The sequence below is a fragment of the Eretmochelys imbricata genome, chromosome 6 (assembly GCF_965152235.1).
Source record: "Eretmochelys imbricata isolate rEreImb1 chromosome 6, rEreImb1.hap1, whole genome shotgun sequence".
NCBI lineage: Eukaryota > Metazoa > Chordata > Testudines > Cheloniidae > Eretmochelys > Eretmochelys imbricata.
The window spans coordinates 103296486-103317026 of record NC_135577.1 but is presented as its reverse complement, the minus strand read 5'-3'; the positions used below and the strand labels follow the sequence as shown (position 1 = coordinate 103317026).

The 20541-nt window shown below is 43.4% G+C and overlaps 1 protein-coding gene across 1 annotated transcript in view; it reads right to left on the bottom strand.

The window, feature by feature from the left end:
• The window catches only part of RIN3 (Ras and Rab interactor 3), a 108048-nt gene that overhangs the window by 71371 nt on the left and 16136 nt on the right, over window positions 1-20541 (bottom strand). Inside the window, exon 2 of the mRNA XM_077820407.1 lies at window positions 2981-3170. Coding sequence (XP_077676533.1) covers window positions 2981-3170 — 190 coding nt within the window. The remainder of the gene's footprint in view (window positions 1-2980; window positions 3171-20541) is intronic.

Below are 20541 nucleotides of genomic sequence, written 5' to 3'. Positions count from 1 at the left end.
TGAGAATTAATGTATGTTTGACCCCCGAGATCACTGAGTTACCGATTAACACTTGATCCATTTTGGTTCAAATTCAGATTAACAAGGTGAGAAGTGAAACCTGGAAACTGGTCTGTTCTCTTTTCTAATCAGGAAGACTTGTTGCCATGGTTCCAAAGGTTATATTTGGGCCACGTTTGTAGAAATGGGGCCTTAGCTGCACAGGCTTCCTAAGCTTGCAGCTAACTAGTTCCCAGTTTGCAGGATGGGAGCCTATTGTGTAAATAAGTCTTTCCAGATTGTGCCTCTGGGGTGTTGGAGAGCTGCTCCATCCTAAAATGAGCTTCAGGAGCAGGCAGAGCATGCGCCACCCCAGCTCTCTGACATTAAACTAGTGTATGTCCACTGCACCCTCTTCTGCAGGATACAGCATCAGCACATGCTCCCCTCTGCGGCTGGCCAGCTGTTCTCCCCTGGGAGGCACCCCTCTGGGCTGGCTCCTCTCCTGGCTACCTATTGCAGAGGGGGAGGGATCATGCCTGTGGAAGAGGTGGGGTGGGGGAGCAGAGACATGATTTGCCTCTGAATGTCCTTCAGAGACACTGCCCATCCCTGGATGTCTTGGAGAGCTTTAAAGATGTTAACGTTATGGCAGCTGGATGCCATTGCGAGAACCAGCAAATGGCAGAGGAGACATTGGTTGCTAACTTGCCACGAGCTAGATTTCATCCCTGAACGCTGACTCAGAGAATGAAAAGGCAACATCCACTGCCACCCTCACAATGAGAGCACGTGAATTGCCTGGGCATTCTGCAGTCCGCACAATCTATTCCCACCTTTCCTTCAGCTAAAGGTGGTCTGTTCATTTCCACAGGAACTGGTGTAAACACCCACTACAGCTTCTATTGCTAGCAAGAAATTAAAGAAGGAAAAGGGGGAGGCAAGCTCTTAGCCTGACTGCCCTTTTCTAATGTTCTATCCAGGGAGGCCACATGAGCCTGAGGGAGAACTCCCCAGCTAGTGCGCCAACCCCCCTCCACCCAAAAGCATCAGGATTTCCAGACCTTTTCTTCAGGGTTCAGTGTTACCTCTCTAAATTAAAACCATGCAGCACAGGTTCATCATATAGACCAGGTCCTTTCCTCAGGGCCAGGGACTCCTGCAGGTCTTACTCTTCAGGCCCCCTGCCTAGGAGCTAAGGAGAGCCTCTCTCCTCCCTTTGTTGAAGTTTTCCTCCAGCTGACTGGCTCCCAGACTTCTTAGCCTGCTACCTGCAACCTTGCACTCCCTGGCCATCGGCCCACAAGTTAAGGGGAACCTCTCTACTCCTTTCCTCATGTCCCTCAACTCAAGCTGCCCTTTATATATATATATATATATATATATATATATATATATCTCAGCAGGCCTGGGTCTGAGTCATCTAGTTTCTACCATGTGTCCCTGGGACTTACTCCCTTCATCTGGGGAGATGGGCTTGTACAGGCTTTAGTCTAACCCAGATACAGCCTTTACTGTAAAAACCTCCCTTATCACAAACACCAGGCTCTCTTTTTTTTTTTTGGACCAGGTCTCCTCATGCATCAGGACTTAATTTAAAAAAAAAACAAAAAACAAAACCTGCAACACCCCAGCAACATTTCAAGGCTCATGACACGATGAGACCGAACAGACTCTCTCAGATAAACCCAATTCTGCTACGCTTACTCATACTGAGTAGTCACACTGAGCTTAGTGACACTACTCAGATGACAATATACAACTAAATGTAAGTACAGGCAGCAGACCTGGGCTCACTCTGTGGCATCTGTGCTCACCTAACCCCTTCCTGGGATTTGGCTTTATTGGTAAGCTAAAGAACAATGAAACCATAAAACAGTCTAAAATTTCTCCTTCAGCTTGGCTGTGCTTCAGGTTTCCCTGCCGCAGCATCTCTACCCCTAATCCTAGCCTCATTCCAGATCAGTTTTCATTTAGTCATTTTAGTCTCTTTGGTTTGCACAGGGTTGTTACTTTCCCTTAGAACACCAGACAGTGAACGAAGAGAAGTGGGAGCAGGCCACTTTTTAGTAGAGGGAAAAACTGGGCTTATCCACCCTACTTCCTCCTAATCGCCTCCCAATACTTTATGACATATAAAGAATTCCTGAGAGTTATTCCCCCACAGACTAAACAATGCAAAAAGCATTTTATATCTTGCTTTGTTTACATTAGAAATTCAGTTCTTGTCTATTTTGGGAGCTTCTCTGGATAACCGGAGAGGTACTGTAATGACATCACAGTACCAAGGACATGAAATCTGAGCAACTGTATCAAAACTTTTTAAAACACAGCATGTTTTGTTTGTTGTTTTTGCAATCCTTCTCTATCACAAACACCTGGCACGCGCTTGGGAAAAAAAATTTCTTTCCAAACCCCATCTCTTGTCAATAAAAGGCTGAAAGAACTGCCACTAGTTCTCATGTCCTCCTACAGGGAAGACAATTTTGATGTTGCTGGTTTTCCTAAGTTACAAAAATCAACAAGCAAAACTGACACCCCAAAGAAGCAAACTAGGGATATGAACACACTTTTGTTGTTGTTCACCTTTAAGATTTCACTTTTTAAGGAAGCTACAAGTCAGAGATATTAGAAAAATACTGCATCAGACTACAGAGAGTATATGGAGATATCTGAAAGCACAACAGAGCAGGGCTATGAAACAAATAGGAAAACTATTCCCAGACACCAACTGCTAAGTAAATCAAAGGTATAAGCCTTCTCTTTCACACACACCACCACTCTAGAGAGAATGGAAATGTCTATCCCACGAACATAAGACTAGCCAACAAAGACCAGAAACTGCTAAATACGTTTGCTTTCACTTTTTTTTTTTTGGGGGGGGGGGGGAGGGGAGGGAAGGGAACAACAACCAAAACCATACCACAGCTATCCATCTCCCCTGAGGACCAGGAAATGTGCTTGTCTGAGCTGAAATTGTTTTGGACTAATGTAGACTTACCCCTGCTGCTTCTTTGCTGAGTATCTCTCCAGCCCTGTCCTGATTCATGCTCAGCTGAAGCCAGACTGGGCATGTTTTGATGAGTTTATCAAGAACACAGATGCCAGGCACGGGAAGGCAGTTTTGCAGAGTGATGGACTGAGATGGCCGTGTCTCATCATCATCTTCTTCACCAGGATCTGTGGCAGGACTGAAACAACACAAGAAAACCCCTTTAAGGAGAAGTGAAGAGCGACCATTTGTTGTGAAGAAGTGTAAATACACACACACCACACTACTTGACTGGCATCAAACTAGAGATATTATTATTATTATTTAACAGTTCCATTGTGTGCCTACAAGTCAAAGCCCTATTGTGCTAGGCACTGGCACAAACATAGAGGAAATGACAGTTCCTGCCTGAAATAAGATTAGCTTGAGCTATAAATTCACCTCTGGGGTTCCAGCCATGTCAGACATTGCTGGTTATTCTGCTCTGGGGGCTGGTGGTATTTGGACTTACCTCTCTGCTATCCTCCCAGTGCTGGCACCTACAGAACAGGGTGGAGGCACATTGTCAGCGGCTGGGGGGAAGCTAGCACTGTCCTATGCTGTACCTCTGTGGATCAAAGATTTCAGCCTCCAGGGGCCCAGTTCGCTACCTGAAGGATCTGAGTGACTGCCCTTGACTTTAAAACAAGGTATTTGTCCTCTGCACTGGAAGAGTAGGAGCCCCAAGGCTATCAAATCATCTTTCAGGAATGCCAACTACACTTCACTATACCATATTTTTAAAGAGAGCAAGGGACCCTGACAGCTCATGCCACCAGACTGCCTCAGGGTCAGCCTGCATCTGTAACCTTCCCAGGATTTCTGGAATCCTACAGTAGCTTTAATGATTAGCCTGAGTGTGCCACAGGAAGCACCCAAGCCAAGCCCAGCTAAAGAAGTACATCACATGTAAGACATAGTGAGTTAGAAAAGGTCTGATTTTAGCTGGGAAGCCTTGGTTCTGTACCTAAGGTCCTCTCAGATACTCAAACTAAGCAAAAATTGAGACTCTGTAATACTGAGATTTCCCCCGGTCATAAATATAAAGGGAAGGGTAACCACCTTTCTGTATACAGTGCTATGAAATCCCTCCTGGCCCGAGGAAAAACCCTTTCACGTGTAAAGGATTAAGAAGCTAAGGTAACCTAGCTGGCACCTGACCCAAAATGACCAATAAGAGGACAAGATACTTTCAAATCTGGAGGGTGGGGACAAAGGGTTGGTCTGTCTGTGTGATGCTTTTGCTGGGAACAGATCAGGAATGCACCCTTACAACTCCTGTAAAGTTAGTAAGTAATCTAGCTAGAAATGCATAGATTTCCTTTTGTTTAATGGCTGGTAAAATAAGCTGTGCTGGATGGAATGTATATTCTTGGTTTTGTGTCTTTTTGTAACTTAAGGTTTTACCTAGAGGGATTCTCTATGTTTTGAATCAGATTACCCTGTAAGGTATTTACCATCCTGATTTTACAGAGGTGATTCTTTTACCTTTTCTTTAATTAAAATTCTTCTTTTAAGAACCTGATTGATTTTTCATTCTTCGTAAGATCCCAGGGTTTGGGTCTGTGTTCACCTGTACAAATTGGTGAGGATTCTTATCAAGCCTTCCCCAGGAAAGGGGGTATAGGCCTTGGGAAGACGTCTCCAATGGGGTCTTTCCCTGTTTTGTTTAAAACGCTTGGTGGTGGCAGCATACGGTTCAAGGACAAGGCAAAGTTTGTACCTTGGGGAAGTTTTTAACCTAAGCTGGTAAGAATAAGCTTAGGGGGGGTCTTTCATGCAGGTCCCCACATCTGTACCCTACAGTTCAGAGCAGGGAAGGAAACTTGACACCCCCCTTCTATGATTACATTTCTCTGCTGATGCTAGGAGCAGGTGGGACAGTATTTGCAAAGTTTGACATTTGAAATCCCACCCCTGCACACACTGGTGACAGGGTTCAGTGAGCACACACCACAGCCACAGGGTAGCCTGGGTAGGAGTGTGTGGGGTGGGGTGGTCCCCACCTTTGGTTAAAACCATGGCAACAAACATCCTGAGAGAAGGAGGTGGTGTGCTTAGGAGCTCAGGCCCTTTGAGGAGCTGGGCCTCGGTGCTTTTTGTGCACAGTTTAATTTACATCAGCATAAAGGTGTGTGTTCACTTACAGAGCTTCCTCACCAAGAGTGAACTGAAGGGAAAAAAAAAAAAAAAAAAAGGTCAATCCTCAAAAGCCTACTCGTGGGCGAGCTCAGATTAGCAGAGAGTGCAGGACTGGACCCAAAGAGCACGAGCGGAACTCCTCTCTCACGTGCTACTAAACCAGAGCTGAAGTGAGCGGATGCAATGTGTATGTGTGAACACTAGAGGGAGCTCAGGGACTAGAAAGACAAGGGGCCTAATTCTTCCCTCCTTTGTGTGACAACTACAATCTTAACCAACATTGAGGATGTAACTGGGAAACTCCAGAGCTTTAAAAATAAATAAATACTCTCTCTTCCCCCCCCACACATACCCCTATAAGTAGTTACAGCTTGAGCAGAAGAGACTCACACCCCCCGAATTTGGCACTGAGGGTGGTGGCGGTGTAGTGCACACTGAGCAGTGAACTCCACTTGCACCTTGTTTGGTCATTTGCACCTGGGTAAAGGAAATGTAACGTATTACCCAATGGAAATTCTTCACTCCAGTACACCAATAGTGACATCTCACACCCAGTCTGCACTGGTGTAAAGACTACAGAAGATGCACGGCAGGGAAGAGCCAGGCTCAAGATGTTTGCAGCTCTTACATTGATATCAGAAGCCACTGGAAAGGGAAATTTTGTAAAGTGAGAAAGTAAAGGCGGAAACTGTGTCAGTCCTCAGTTTTATAATAGTGACCTCCACAGTGTGCACCCTTGTGGAGACTGCTGAGAAGTGGGGGAATGCAGTGTGAGAGGCAGTGCCGGGGAGAGGGTGCAATCGGCTACTTCACATTAGCTTTCATTTTATTTCTGGCTGCTTATTTTTAGCCCGATAGAAACCTTTAGAAGTGGATGCATTGTTAAAGACGAGGGATAGGTGTTCTTTTAGGCCCTGATCCTAAATAGGGGGCTGGAAGGAGGAGGAAGAGAGAAAGGTTACTCCTATTTGCTATTATCTTATTGCAGTCAGATTACCACCCTGAAGCAAAGGTTGATCCCGGCCCCTGGCCCCAATCCAGCAAAGCATTTACACACATGCTCAACTTTGAAGTAAATGAGACTACTCATGTGCTTAAAGTTAAACACATGCTTAAGTGCTTTGCTGGATCAGAGCCTGTATTCATAGGCAGTGTTGTCTAAAGGATAGAGTCCTGGACTGGGACTCAGAAGACCTGGCTTCAAATCCTCGCTCTATCACTGGCCTTCTGATGATCTTGGGTAGGTCACCTCACCTCTGTGCCTCAGTTTCCCTATTTATAATGACACTAACCTCCTTTGTAAATCACTGAGACCTACTGGTGAAAAGCGCTATTTAAGCACTAGGTTTGATCATCACTCTCACCATTGGCCCCTCTATATTTGTTTATTTTTAAAAGATCACTTTTTCTTTTGGTAAAAACAAGCACATGATTCTTGGAAATGTCTATTTCTTTTAGTGTCAATTTCATCCTTTTGATTTGAGAGCTGAAATTAATCTGGCTCTATTTTTCTCTTGGTTTGGTATTACTTAAGAAAAAAGCAAAATACAGCTCTTAGTATCTAGGGCACATTGTAAAGTAGGTCAAATTTCAGACCTGAACTAGTTGAATGTCTCCTGTCAAAGGCACTAAGTCAATGCAGCACCCTTGGCCGCCCACTTTAAGTTTTGCCAAAGCAACCTTTTACAAAGCCTAAACATTGCTCCATAGTGGTAGTGCAGGAGAACCCGATATTGATCAGTCCATTTTCATTATCCAAGCAGAGAGAAACACAAGACAAAGAGCACAGATAGAGACAAGTGAAAGACTTACAAATTTTCAATTTTCATATAAAATTATTTGTCACACAGGTGAGGAAATTTCTTTTTAAAACTACAGCAGATGATGCTTAATCAGACAGCGTCCTTTAAACAGAAGTACAAAGGATCCATTAAAATAAAAATGAATTAAAGCTGTGGCAAAATACAATTAATCTTATATTTCCTCCCCTCCTTTTTTTTTCTTTGCAACAATTACTATCAAAATATCCCCACATTAATTTAGTCTTGAAGATGCCAGCCAAGGAAACACATGGGAGATGATGATAATTAGTGGAAGAAGGGAAGTCAGAAGAAGCAAAATATGTGGATTAAAAATCAGACAAACAAGCCTGGAATCCTGAACCCTGCCAATAAAAAGTGAAAACTGACGTGAAAAGAGGGACAATGTTCATTGTTATGTGTTGTGGAAGGGACGGATTTTCAAAGATATTCAGGGGCATAAAGATTCAGATTGGCACCTACTGGGATTTTCAAGTGTCTGCCTCCTTAGGTGCTAAATCCCTTTGAAAATCTGGCCCATTGCTCTCCAAGGCCTCTTTCTGGCCTTGCAAAAAAGAGATGGATAGCCACAATACCCCAGTCCTTTAATATGTAGCATGCAGGCAGTCTGCTGCTATGCCTTGCAGGTCCACGGACTTCAGTGGAGCTCCTTGCAGCTGTGTTAACCCACCCCATAAACTACACACTGCAGGATCAGGGCCTCATTTAATGATCAGTGGTGTATATATACAGGTGTGGGTAAGTATGAAGCAGCATATAGCAGGGACTGGTGTTTTTAGATCCAGTATAGCACACATGTTAATGACATCCAGAGAAGTTACTAAACTGGGAGAAAATGCAAATACCAGAAGGGCCAAGAGACAAATACAAAGCAGCCTGGAGTCAGAGATTAGAAACAGGCAGAATTCATTGTGGAAGAATGCAGCTTAACACACAGAAACTGAAAGCAGTTTAATGAGAGAGGAGAATGTGGAAAACAGCACTGCTGAGAGAAACCTGATGGCAAGAGTGAACTGCAAATTAGACATGAGCTTGCAATGCACTAGGACACCAGAAAAGATAAATGCAATTTGTAGCTGCATATGCAGAGAGTCATCACGTTGTGAGATAGGAACTGGGCAGGTAACAGTCTCACTCTGTACAGTTCCAATACAATTCAATTGGGAATATTGCACCTTATTACCAGAGAGGTGATGTCAAATTGGAGGGAGATCTGAGAAGAACAGAACAGATTAGGGACCTGAAGGGGTTGATTGATGAGTAAAAATAAAAGAGCTAAACATGCATAGCTTGGCTCAGTTACAGCCAATCTACAGGGCGGCAGTGAAAGGATATGGGCGCTGGAGTAAGAAGGATGATTTAGGGTGGTACAAGAAGGTGCAAAGAGGAGCAAGTAATAGGGGAAATTAAGAAAGAGACATAGGGGAAACTTCCTGCCTGTGAGATCTATTGGACTGTGGAATAACCTCCCCAGGGAAGGCACTAGGAGCCCCATTGCTTGAGCCCCTGAAAGCTACACATTTTAAATTCTAGAAAGCACTGTAGAGTTAATTGACATAGGGCTGGAGTGGGTGACATAACAGTTCTTTTCCAGCTCTAATTGCTGGGACCCCCATGCCATGCTAGTCAATATGGTACATGATAGCAACACTTGACTTCTCTGCGTGCAGCAGTCATGAGACCTAGATGCCAGGCAGTGGAAGGGCTTAACCCAGCCATTTAACAGTAGACTCCAAAGGTAACTGCACAGACCAGGGCGAGGAAAAAGCAGGGAACAGCTTCAGAATTCCCTTTGTTCTGCCAAGTGTAAGGAGCCATACAGCCTGCCACACTTGCTTGCTCGGTCCTCACACACAGCTGATGATTTTTATCCACAGCTTTTCTGAAGTGACCCCTGCATCTCGGCAGAGATTTGTTTGGGCCAACAGGAACCTTTTGTTCTTTGCAATGTAAATGAGAAAAGCCAGCCCCGGAGCTGCCTGCACCACATCTCTGTATTGAGTTCTTACTGCAAATCAGGATTAAATCCCCTCACACACTCTGCTGAGTTGAATTCAAGCAGCTTGCTGGGAACATGTACAGTGCATGTTCATTGGCAACACGGATTATTTAATTGTATAACAATTATACTAAAACACCATGCCTTCTTTGGCAGGATTGCATGGTAGCTCTGTTGGAAATAGCATGGTAATTTGCTTTGTCTCATGGTAACAGTGTAATAAATACGTCACCACCATAACTCATTTCTTTGCCATTAAGGAGCCAAATTTACAACCTATACAACCCCACTGAAGTCAAAGGCATTGACAAGGGCTGTGAGCCTGTCAGCCCAGTGCAGATTTGGGTTCTGGTCTTCAGCTGTGTAAAAATAATGCAAACTCATGGCTGTCTAGGACTTTATGGGTGTCACTTGTAATATACACCAAGACCAGCTGGAGCAGAGAAAGAGTGTATGTTGTCTGTGCTTCTGCAACCAGACCTTTACCACTTGATCTGAATGAGAACCTGTCAGTGGTTAGCTGTATATAGGTCCATGACACATAACTGAGCTATTCCAATTCCAGCCAGGAGAGGGCAGTAGTATACACTCACACTAACCAGTTAACTACAGCACTAAATGAACTTCAGTTTTGTTCATTAGCCAGCATCAGTTATATTGAGAAGACTCATCAGATCTTAAGAACGGACACAAGAAAAAAAAAAATCCTATATTGTATTTTGTCAGTTTGTCTTGATTTTGGATTTTTGAAATAAGCTGTTTGTCAGAACTGGTTAACTGATTTGTTCCTTTTATTATAAATTATTGCATCTACATTTCTCTTGGATCTTACATTAAATTATATCTAGAGAGAAACAAGAGTTTTGTTATCCTTTCCTCGTCCTAGAGGAAAATGATGCTCAGACAGATTTAGAATTGGTGTAAGAGGAGGCAGTCTATAGCTCTCACAACATTGGTCAGCCAGCATGCTACTGAGAAAGACAGAGGCAACAGCTGTCAAACACCACTTGTAAGGATGAGAACAACAGATTAACCTTTGGACCAAAAGCATCAAATACCAGGAGACTGAAATTGAGGATAAGCCAGCTTGTGGTGGAAGCACATAAATCTGGGTGAGATCGTCAAACGCTGTAATATCTTCAAGGAGTATCAGATCCAACACAGAGAAAAAGCTAAGACCTTATGGAGCTGATGTTACAGCACTGTTGGAACTAGATGGAGAATGATGGTAATTACAAACCTAGAGAGAGCCCAGTTGTAAGCAGGGGGCTGAGTGGGGATGACACAAGGAGGGCGCTTTATCTGTAACCCATGCAAAGGCTGGCAGAGAATGAGAAAGTATACATTTGTGGCATGCCTCACAGCCGACCACGTTAAAACAAATTTGAGTTCAGACCTTTACCTTGACTATCATAGAAGCTAACTACTGCACCACGTTTCTTTATAGCCAGCTTCATGTCACATGAATGATAGTCAGTACATGGAGTTGTGCAAATAACTGATTTTTTTGCCTTGTTTGTTCAGACAATTCTGAAAAGCTAAAAAAAATTCTGTGGGGTTGACCAAAAAAAAAAATTTAAAAACTTGTTTGACAAATTTAAAAGTAAAAGATTTGGGTCAAATAAAACTTTTCATCCGTGTCAAAATGAAGTGTTTCTTACTCAATTTTCACAAAATTGGAGGAAATTTCAAAATGAAAAGTAGTTGTTTTGAATCCAAAAATTGAATCATTTAATTTAGAAAGTGTCAAAACAAAATGTTTTGGCTGTCTCATTTTTTGTGGCATTTTAACATGAACAATTCAGCAAAATCAACTCAAGTGCAAGAAATGTTATGGTGACACCAAAACTGCATTTTTTTGGCCAAAACATTTCTCCTAGCTTGAATTGTAAATTCCAATCCTAGTCCTCAAAATAATAATTGATCAGGATTGTGGTAAAGTACAGTAGAAGAGGTGACAGGCTAGGGTTACATTAGATGGGCCCTGTCACAGGGCTCATTACTTATACTGGGGTGGCACCCCCTTTAGGCATTCTGAGCAGGGGGCCGCACGCAGGGTGATGTCCTCCAAATTCTTTCTGCTCAAGCGGCATCCGGCACTCCTCACACCCACTGCCCTAACCCTGTCACTCCTGCAGTGACTCAGACAGTATTTTAGTTCACTGTCCACGCAGTACCACTCCACAGTGGTTGGTAGGGGAACCCAGACCCACCCTCTGCTCTGAGTTCCAGCCCAGGGTTTTTAACAAGCAGTCAAGGTCTGCAGCTTCCCCGGCCTTACTGCTTTCACCCCTGGATTAGTTCCTACCTTGCTTCCATTCATTCTACTCACACCCATCTGGCCTAGGCCTAGGCCTACTAGGTCTCAGGATTGCTAATCCTCCTTCCCTCAGGAGGGGGGAAAGGAATGACTGCCACTCTCCATGCTGCAGCTGTTGCCAGTCTCTTGGCTTTATGTAAGCCCCGCCTGTACCTTCACATGTGAATTTGCTTCCAATTAGTGGCCTCCTCCTAGCCTAAATCTCTCCCCTGGATTGGGCCCATCTGGCCCTAATTCAACTTTCTCAGGGCCAATGTGGGGAGTACACTCCATCACAGACCCATACTGCAAAGTGTGGATCTGGATCCAAACTTCCTCAAAAGGTTGAGTGTGTTTGGATCTGCAAGTTGGTTCAGCCTATTATAGAAATAAGGGCAAATTGCAAAGTTTAGATCTAGATCCAAACTTTCCCTAGTTTGCAGCTAATGGATCCACCGTTTGGAGTGAAGCATGGCTGTCCTTATAGGATTAACAGCCCTAGGGTGCTCTGCACCACTTGAATCTCTCCACACAGGTCTATAAATACCTACACAGGGAACACAATTTTGATAACAGAACTTTTCAATCTAGCAGACAAAGGTATAAGATGATCTACTGGCTGGAAGTTGAAACTAGACAAATTTACAGTAGAACAGTAAGGGTAAATAACCCTTGGGACAATTTACCAAGTGCCATGCTGGATTCCCTGGAGAGTTTTAAAACAAGATTTAGGAAAAAATCCAAAAATATGGGCTAGTTGAAATAGGAATTAAGAGAAATCCTGTGGACTGTATAATACAAGGTATCAAACTACATGATTGCAATGGTCCCTTTTGGCCTAGTAATCTATGAATCTGTTCACAGATGATCTTGTGCAGAGTACAAATATCTCAGTGTAGTTGTTGGTGTGGAGGCATTAAACTGAAACTGACCAATCAGCACTCTGTCCTCTACATTTTTTTCAGGCACTTCATGGCAATATACATACATGATTAGAAGAACAAAGGTTGCAGAGCGAAGGACTCAGCAAAACAACAACAATAACCACCCCCTCCCCCCCACAGGAAATGCTATAGTTAAGGCTGCTCACCTAACATTAAATCAACTCCCTTGTACATATCAGTGCACAAAGGCTTTAATTTCATGATCACATATTGCTTTTTCATGGTAGACCCAAGAGAAGTGGTGAAAAGGGCACAGAAAGGATATACCATCAATGTTATCAGAGATCACAGCAACAACCATGTCAAGCACTAGTGAGGTAAACATCCATTCATTTAAAAATAAAGTGTCTTCTTGGGTCTCAATGCAAGGAAATGGGTGATCAAAGAAGCCGCAACAGCTGTTGGATAGATTAGGAGTAAGGGACAGAGGGTTCCTGCCCCATGGGCTCTCTGAGAATTACAGGAAAAAACTGAAAATAAAATTGGATAAGAAGGATAGCGATGGGCTCCAATCTGATTTCACTGGATACTCCCAGAGAGGTTTCAGAGTAGCAGCCATGTTAGTCTGTATTCACAAAAAGAAAAGGAGTACTTGTGGCACCTTAGAGACTAACAAATTTATTTGAACATAAGCTTTCATAAGCTACAGCTCACTTCATCAGATGCAAGTGAGCTGTAGCTCACGAAAGCTTATGCTCAAATAAATTTGTTAGTCTCTAAGGTGCCACAAGTACTCCTTTTCCCAGAGAGGGAAGTCCCTCCTATGAACAATCAGTCTTGCCTTGTAAAAAGTGTGCATGATTTAGGAAGTAGCCTAGTGGTTCTCAAATTGTGGTCTATGGACAACTAATGGTCAGCACAGCACTTCCTTTCACTTATTGGTTTCGTCTGTCCCACCTCATGCTTTCACTTGGGTCACTAATTTGTTTTGTCATTAGTCTAACTGAGAAACGCCTTACAGTAGAGCCCTTGTCTATTTATTTTGTTCTGTAAAGCACCATGGCACTATCAAAATGATAGAATAGTAACATTTACGGTACATGTCCCAGGAGCCAAAGGGTGAATAATATGTAAGTGAATCTTCTCGTAAACGCTGAGTCTTTAAAGGTTCCCTCTCCTTTATTTCTGTATCACCTACAGGCTATTAATTCAGCGAATGTCTGTGTTTCCCATTTTTGTTGTTCTTTGAAGCCCTCTTTTGCAGCATATTGCCCTGAATACCAGCAATCAGTTCCCTGAGACAGTTCTCTTTGGCAGTTATCAGGCTAGAAACTCTTCACTTCTGAGAGCTCGTCAGTGGCCCATATGGAATAGGCTGGTGGTCGTCCATTTCTCAGCAGATGAATGTTCATCTCATGAAATCCCACTGCCAGTGCCAGCACTCACAGGAGGAGCTTTCAGCAGAGATGGCAAAGAACAAATAGGCTATGGATTCTGTATTACTTTCTCACCCTAACAGTGGTCCCTCTGGGGCCGTGAATTGAGGCACACTGGTGAAGGTGATATAAGGAGGATTTCACGGTCATTGACTGTGACAGAGGACTGGTCAGAGGTCAAGTGGAAGGCTTCAGTCTCTGGAACGGTGACCCTGGCACCTAATAATAAAATACCATATCCTAATTTTAATGGAAACCTACGTAATAGTATTTTGCAGGTCCAAGCACCTTCCATCCAAGGATCTCAAACCTCCTTTTACACATGGGTAAAGAAAGACTCTGAAAGGTGAAATCCAACGTTTTCCATTGATGATGCCCAAAGCTAGGCTCCTTGATCCATATACAGGCACCTAACTGATTCTCCTGATTTTTCCAATGTGCTGACCACCCACAATTCCCATTGAAATTAAGATTTTGGGTGCTCAGCACCTCTGAAAAATCAGGCCACATAATAAATATGGATGTAGGTACCGAACAGAGCCATTCTGGAAAAAACAAAGAATGCCATCCTGACACCCTGCCTCAGGTTGCATAGCAGTTTGTTCCACGGACTTCACTGGGACCACTCATGAAGTAAGTAAGGTGCTACTCCATGGGACTAAGGATGTTGATAAATTGTGGGAAGGTTCACAGAAGAGCCATGAGAATGATTAAAGGATTCAAAAACATGCCTTATAATGATAGGATCAAAAAGCTCAGTCTATTTAGCTTAACAAAGAGAATGTTAAGGGTCACTTATTACAGCCTATAAGTATCTACATGGGGAACAAATGTTTAATACAGGTTTCTTCAATCTAGTAGAGAAAGGTATAACATGACCCAATGGCGGAAAATTTAACTGGACAAAATCAGACTGGAAATAAGGCATATGTTTTTGGTAGTGAGGGTAATTAACCATTGGAACAATTTACCTAGGGTTGTGGTGGATTGTCAATCATTGACAATTTTCAAATCAAGATTGGATGTTTGTCTAAAAGATATGGTCCAGGAATTATTTTGGGAAAGGTCTCTGGCCTGTGTTATATAGGAGGTCAAACTAGATAATCACAATGGTCCCTTCTGGACTTGGAACCTAGGAATTACATTTTAACACAAGGGGATCTGGCCTTCCACTTCTATATTCCTGTCCTATTAGATCCCAAGTAGAAACAAGTTTGTTGGGTTTAGTTAGTTCCCTATTGAGATTCTCTGAATCAACAAAATGTCCATTTAAGTGGCAAGTCAAGATTAAGCTGTGCGTTGGCAGACTTTTGTACAAGAGGAAGCTGGCTCAGCTCTTGCCAATATTATGCCTGGCTACAGTCAGTACTGTTAGCACCTTACTTCTGTGCACACTAAATTCATTCAAACATTTAGAAGTATTGTCTTTTAATGTTAATTCAATTACTTCTGTTCAGGTCAAATTTAGTCCAGAATTTAGGTTTTGTAAGCAAACTTTTTCCGAAACCTAAAACCTATGGCTAGGGTGATCAGATGTCCCGATTTTATAGGGACAGTCCCGATTTTGGGGTCTTTTTCTTATATAGGCTCCTATTACACCCCCCCACCCCCATCCCGATTTTTCACATTTGCTGTCTGGTCACCTTACCTATAGGGATTTGGAATTTCAAAGTTGTTTCTATTTTTTTACAGGGTTCAAAACAGCACAGTTGTGTCTTATTTTTTCAAAACGGTTCACAATTTTTTTCTGAAAAAAAATTCAAAGTGTTCTAAGTTTTGGAACGTCTTTTTTCTCCCTTTCGTGTTACTCTGTCCCATACAACGAAGGATGTCTGAGATTGTTTTCTTCTTTATTGTATTCCTCTTTCCTTCTGTTTCTTTTTTACTATTCTATAACTTTTCAAAAATTCCTCAACTTTGGAAAAGTTACAAAGTGACAAAAGGAAACTTTGCAGCTCTGCTGTTCTGTAACTTTTCTGAAGTTGAGGAATGTTTGAAAAGTTAGAGTGGAAAAGAAAGTGGAAAACCCCCCAAACCTAGACATCATTCATTTTCTTGCATTCAGTGGCAAAAAAGGAGTCTAATGTTTCGAACAATTTTCTGTTTTTGAACAAAAATTTCAATTGGAAACAAATATTTTCATTTTGTTTCATTTAGAAATTCCCAGTCAAAAAACTGAAAGAGTTAGTCCAACTTGATACAGGTCTTTTTTTTAAATGAAACCCTCTTTTACAAACAGCTGTTGACCAGCTCTAATTGCAGCACTAAGTTAGTGCATCCAAACCAGAGTGAAAATGACTGGTCTATGGTCATTGTTCAAACTAAGAGAAATGCAAAATATAAACAAAGCACAACTAATGAGAAGTAAAATGAGATTTTAAAAAAAGTGTTTTCCATTTTCATAATATAAAGTATTATTAATAACCAGAGGCAAAAGAAATTGAATGTTTTTTAACCAAAGGGTGTCCCTAGCAATTATTTATGTAGCCTACTCAAATAGCTCTGGCCCAATTGACTGGGGTTGAGTAGAAATCTTTGTCAACAACACTGGCCATTCAGTCACAGTTGGAGTGGTCTTTACCTAAAACTGCTTGACATGCTTTGAAATCAAAAAGGCCAACTTGTCCATCTTTTGCCCTGCTGGTGGCTTTCCAAATACTCCCTAATGTGCTGCTTCATGGCATGAGGAAGTTCAGAAAACCTGCTTTCGTTTCCCCTTCTTAAAAAAAACAGGTAACTACTTACAAAAATTCCCTTCCTACTTTTTTTTCTGGTTGCTACGGTACAAAAATACTGTATCCCTGTGTGCCTTGTTCATGAACAATTGGAAATGGAATTACCCTGCAAACAGACCTGCAGAGCCCTCATTTCAGGAAGATTTGCTTTTTTGGTCCCTTGAACTGATGGGAAAAGAACCATCGTCAGGGCCTGATTCTACTGCTATGCCTCTGGCGAGGTGTAGTAGACCAGTGGTTCTCAAACTAGGGCCGCCGCTTGTTCAGGGAAAGCCCCTGGCAGGCTAGACCGGTTTGTTTACCTGCCACGTCCACGGGTTTGGCCGATTGCGGCTCCCACTGGCTGCGATTCGCCGCTCCAGGCCAATGGGGGCTGTGGGAAGGGCGGCCAGCACATCCCTCGGCCCATGCCACTTCCTGCAGCCCCCACTGGCCTGGAGCAGCGAACCATGGCCAGTGGGAGCCGCGATCGGCCAAACCTGCGGACGCGGCAGATAAACAAAGGTGTAATAGAGTACATATACTGTGCGCTACCCCAGCCCAGGTATAAATAGCAGTATAGAGGGTGTGGCACTACTTAGAAGAATAAAGACACACCTGAACCCGCTGGGTATGTCCTCTACATACCTAAGCAGTGCTATTTTTAGCAATGTAGTGTCCCACTGCCTCCCTCCTGCTGAAGCCTTTCTCCACCCCAGAGAAATGTTCAGGGAGCGGGGAAAGGCTCTGGCAGGAGGGAGCTTCCTGAGCCTTTCCTTGCAGCCTCCCTAGTGCCTGAGCCTTTCACTGCCACACGTAGCTACTCACTGCAGCATGGACGCAGCCCGATTTTCACTGTGGTATGTAGCTACACATACCCTATACGCTGCCAGCAGTGTAGACAAGGCCTCAGTTACACTTAAGTCCCTTTACACCATTCTGGCAGTGTAAAGGCATCTTCAAGTAGGCATAAAAGTTATGCTTACACACAGTTAAAGCCCCTTTACTCTGCCAGTGATGAAATGGGGCCTTAATGTAACAGAATCAGGCACTCAGTTTCCAGCTGATAAAGGACCCCATTCTGCTATCCTTACTCCTGCTGAGTAGTTCCACTGAAATCAGAGACTACTCAGAGTGAGGTACTGCTTAACTGAGGAGTGGCCAAACTGGGCCCTACATTTGCTCTCAAATGGGTGAGAACAGTTAAGTACAGCTCACAATATAGCAATTCCAGTAAGGGCTTGTCTACACAGGAAAGCTTTAATAGTTATATCAGTATAATTATACCAGTATAGTTAAATCAACACATTTGTACCCATATACCTGCCTGGGTGCACACCCTTATCCCAGTTTAAAAGCGTTTTTCAGTTTAGCTTAAACCCTTTGCAAAACATCATAAGCTAAACCAAAAAAAAACCCAACAGCCCCACCCCAAAAAACTACCCCAGCCACTTATACCCATATAAATAGGGTGTAAATTTACAGTGCAAGAGTTATACTAGTATAACGCCCTGCGTGGCGTCTCTTATTCTAGTGTAAGAATTGCGTTGTAAATTCACACTGTACCTTCTACTGGTATACCTGCCTTTGCAGACAAGCCCTTAGTTGATTTCAGTGGAAATACTCTGTACTGATGCCGTTGTACTGTAAGAGAGCCGGATGGAGTTGTATGCAAGCAGGAAATCACCTGCGGCTGCTTGAAGTCCAAGAGTTTAACACCTCTACCACTGTTTTTACCCCTTAGAGCAAGTGGATGTCACACAGTTATACCCATGCATTGCTAAACAATAGCGCGCTTATGGCTGATACCCTTGTACGTGGCAGACTGAGGTATACTTGTCACACCTTAGGAACCTGTCACGCTGTAGGTTTTTGGCTAGACCAATATTAACAATAATGGGGGGACAGCACTGAAACAAGGTTGATTTGAACTTACCACATTTTTTGCAACAGTTCCTAATTATAAGAAAAATACTCAGCCCCTACCCAGCCCCATCTTCATTTTCAAAGCACTCTACAAAAAGTTACCTTAGCATTTCAAAGAGCTGCACAAAAGTGAATGTTCGTGACACTGGTGGTTTCACATGAAAAATGATCAGCAGTTAATTAAACACATAATAAATATGCTTCTGAATACATGGCTCGAGCATGAGGCAATTAGTAAAGCAACTAGCCCAAGAGAGGTCAGGACTCCACCGAGGATCCCTTCACTTTGCCTTTGTTAAACGTGAAGGAAGAGAAGTCCATATCCCTGTGTTGAGGTTTTTTTAGCCTAACAAACTACATAATGCATCCTATCAGTTAACTACTAGGAGCAAACTGAAGCTCACTTCCAGACCCAGGGCAGTTCAAATGACAGCCACCCTACAATTTGTTTCTGGACAAGAAGAAAAGTGGCCCAAATCTAAGCTGAGTAAGCATGAGGAGCTCAGCATCTTGAGCGGTTTCTGTTTTTTTCTTGTGCATCTTGAGTAATATCCTTGCAGATATGACTTTAAAAAAAAAAACACACACATTTTTGGCAGCTAGGATTAAATGCTGAGCCAGCTCACAGGCTGCAACTTAGCCAAATGTGCCTATGTCACTAGGGACACTGAGTCTGGTAAGGAGACTAATAGAGATTTGCAAAATAATATTGCAGGTAGCCAGCAAAGCTGGGAGGCTGCCAACATTTTGGTGTTTGTTCTTGCTTGGTTAAGTTTCCCAAGCAGCTCTTTGCTTAATCTGATTCACAGATAAGCAAATTCTCAGATAGCTGCATTGCAGCAACTGCCTCATGCTTTATGAAATACAAGTTTACTCTATTTTTTTTTTTAAATACATGCGTGCAGCATTTGGAGAGCCAGCTATTTGTTCTTCAGAGCAGGCATACCCCAGGGCACAGTGCCTTTCTGGCTGTAGGACTGATCTGAAGCGCAGTCTCCCCGCTGTAAGTCTGAGGGAGGTGGCTCCCCCACCACTGGATGCAATCACAGTCCCAAAGAAAGGAAAAGGCAAACAAATTAATCCTGCAGTCCACAAAACAGTCTGGACTGTGCCAGACCAAGGGTAATTAGTCTCTGTGAATGGGGCTGGGTTCCCGAGCACCTGAGAAGCAGTACCCTGGGCACTAATGAAAAGCAAAGTAAAGTAAAGATGGTCCCTCTACCTCTCTGGAGAGTCCAGCTGGCAGAGACTCACCACCAGCTTTCTGTACAAGCAGCCCCAGCTCTACAGGGCACAGACCTCTGTGTTCTAACTCCACTTCTATCTGAATGCTACCCCCTAGTGGGCTTGTACCTCCCTTTTAAGCAGCCACCCCTCTCTAGGTGCCACAGGCCTCACATTTGTCCTGGGGTGGGGCTGACTGTGTGCAGAGAAGCTTTTTAACTCCTCCCTGACCAGGGTGGGCACCTGCCCCACCACATACCCCACTATCTAAGATGGCACTTGGACAACCACCACCCCCCCCCACAAAGCTGATCTGGATTCCCCCACTTCCCATGAAAAGAAGTCCAACATTGCTGTGTTTTGCTCCAGCATGATGTTCTACCCTAACATTATAGGATTGGAGAGCTACGTACCACTGTATAGCATGGGTGTTTGTCTCTTTCTTTTTTTGAGTTGCTGAAGGGAGATGTGGCCCCTAATGAGGGGGAAAGGGTTACCCAGCAAATAATGTCTAAGAGACTCACGGCCCATTTGATGGCTAGCGCCTCTTTTTCAGTCACAGAGTGGGCCTTCTCCCTGGGGAACAGCTTCATACTCAGGTACATGACTGGGTGCTCCTCACCATTCACCTCCTGTGAGAGTACAGCACCAAGGCCTACATCTGAGGCATCCATCTGTAAAATGAACTCTTTTGAGAAATCCAGATTGAACAGGACTGGCTCCTGGTACAACCAGTTTTTTACAGTGTTGAAGGCCTTTTCACAGTTGTTGTTCCAGTGGATCTTCTTTGGACTTCCACCTTTTATTAGGTCTGTCAGAGGGGCTGTGATACTAGTGAAACCAGAGAGAAATTGCCTGCAATAGCCAGCTAGTCCAAGGATGTGTCTTATCTGTTTCTTTGTCTGAGTAATGAGACATACTACCAATGCCAGCACGCTATCTAGCAGCCTAAATTAAATTGACCTCTTCCTGCATTATAACCCAGATAAGATAAATAACTTATTTATTTGCTAGTTTCCATTTGGCCAGATTGGCCGTGAGACCTGCTTCAGGCAAGGACTGGAGAACACCTCCAGGTGGTCGCAGT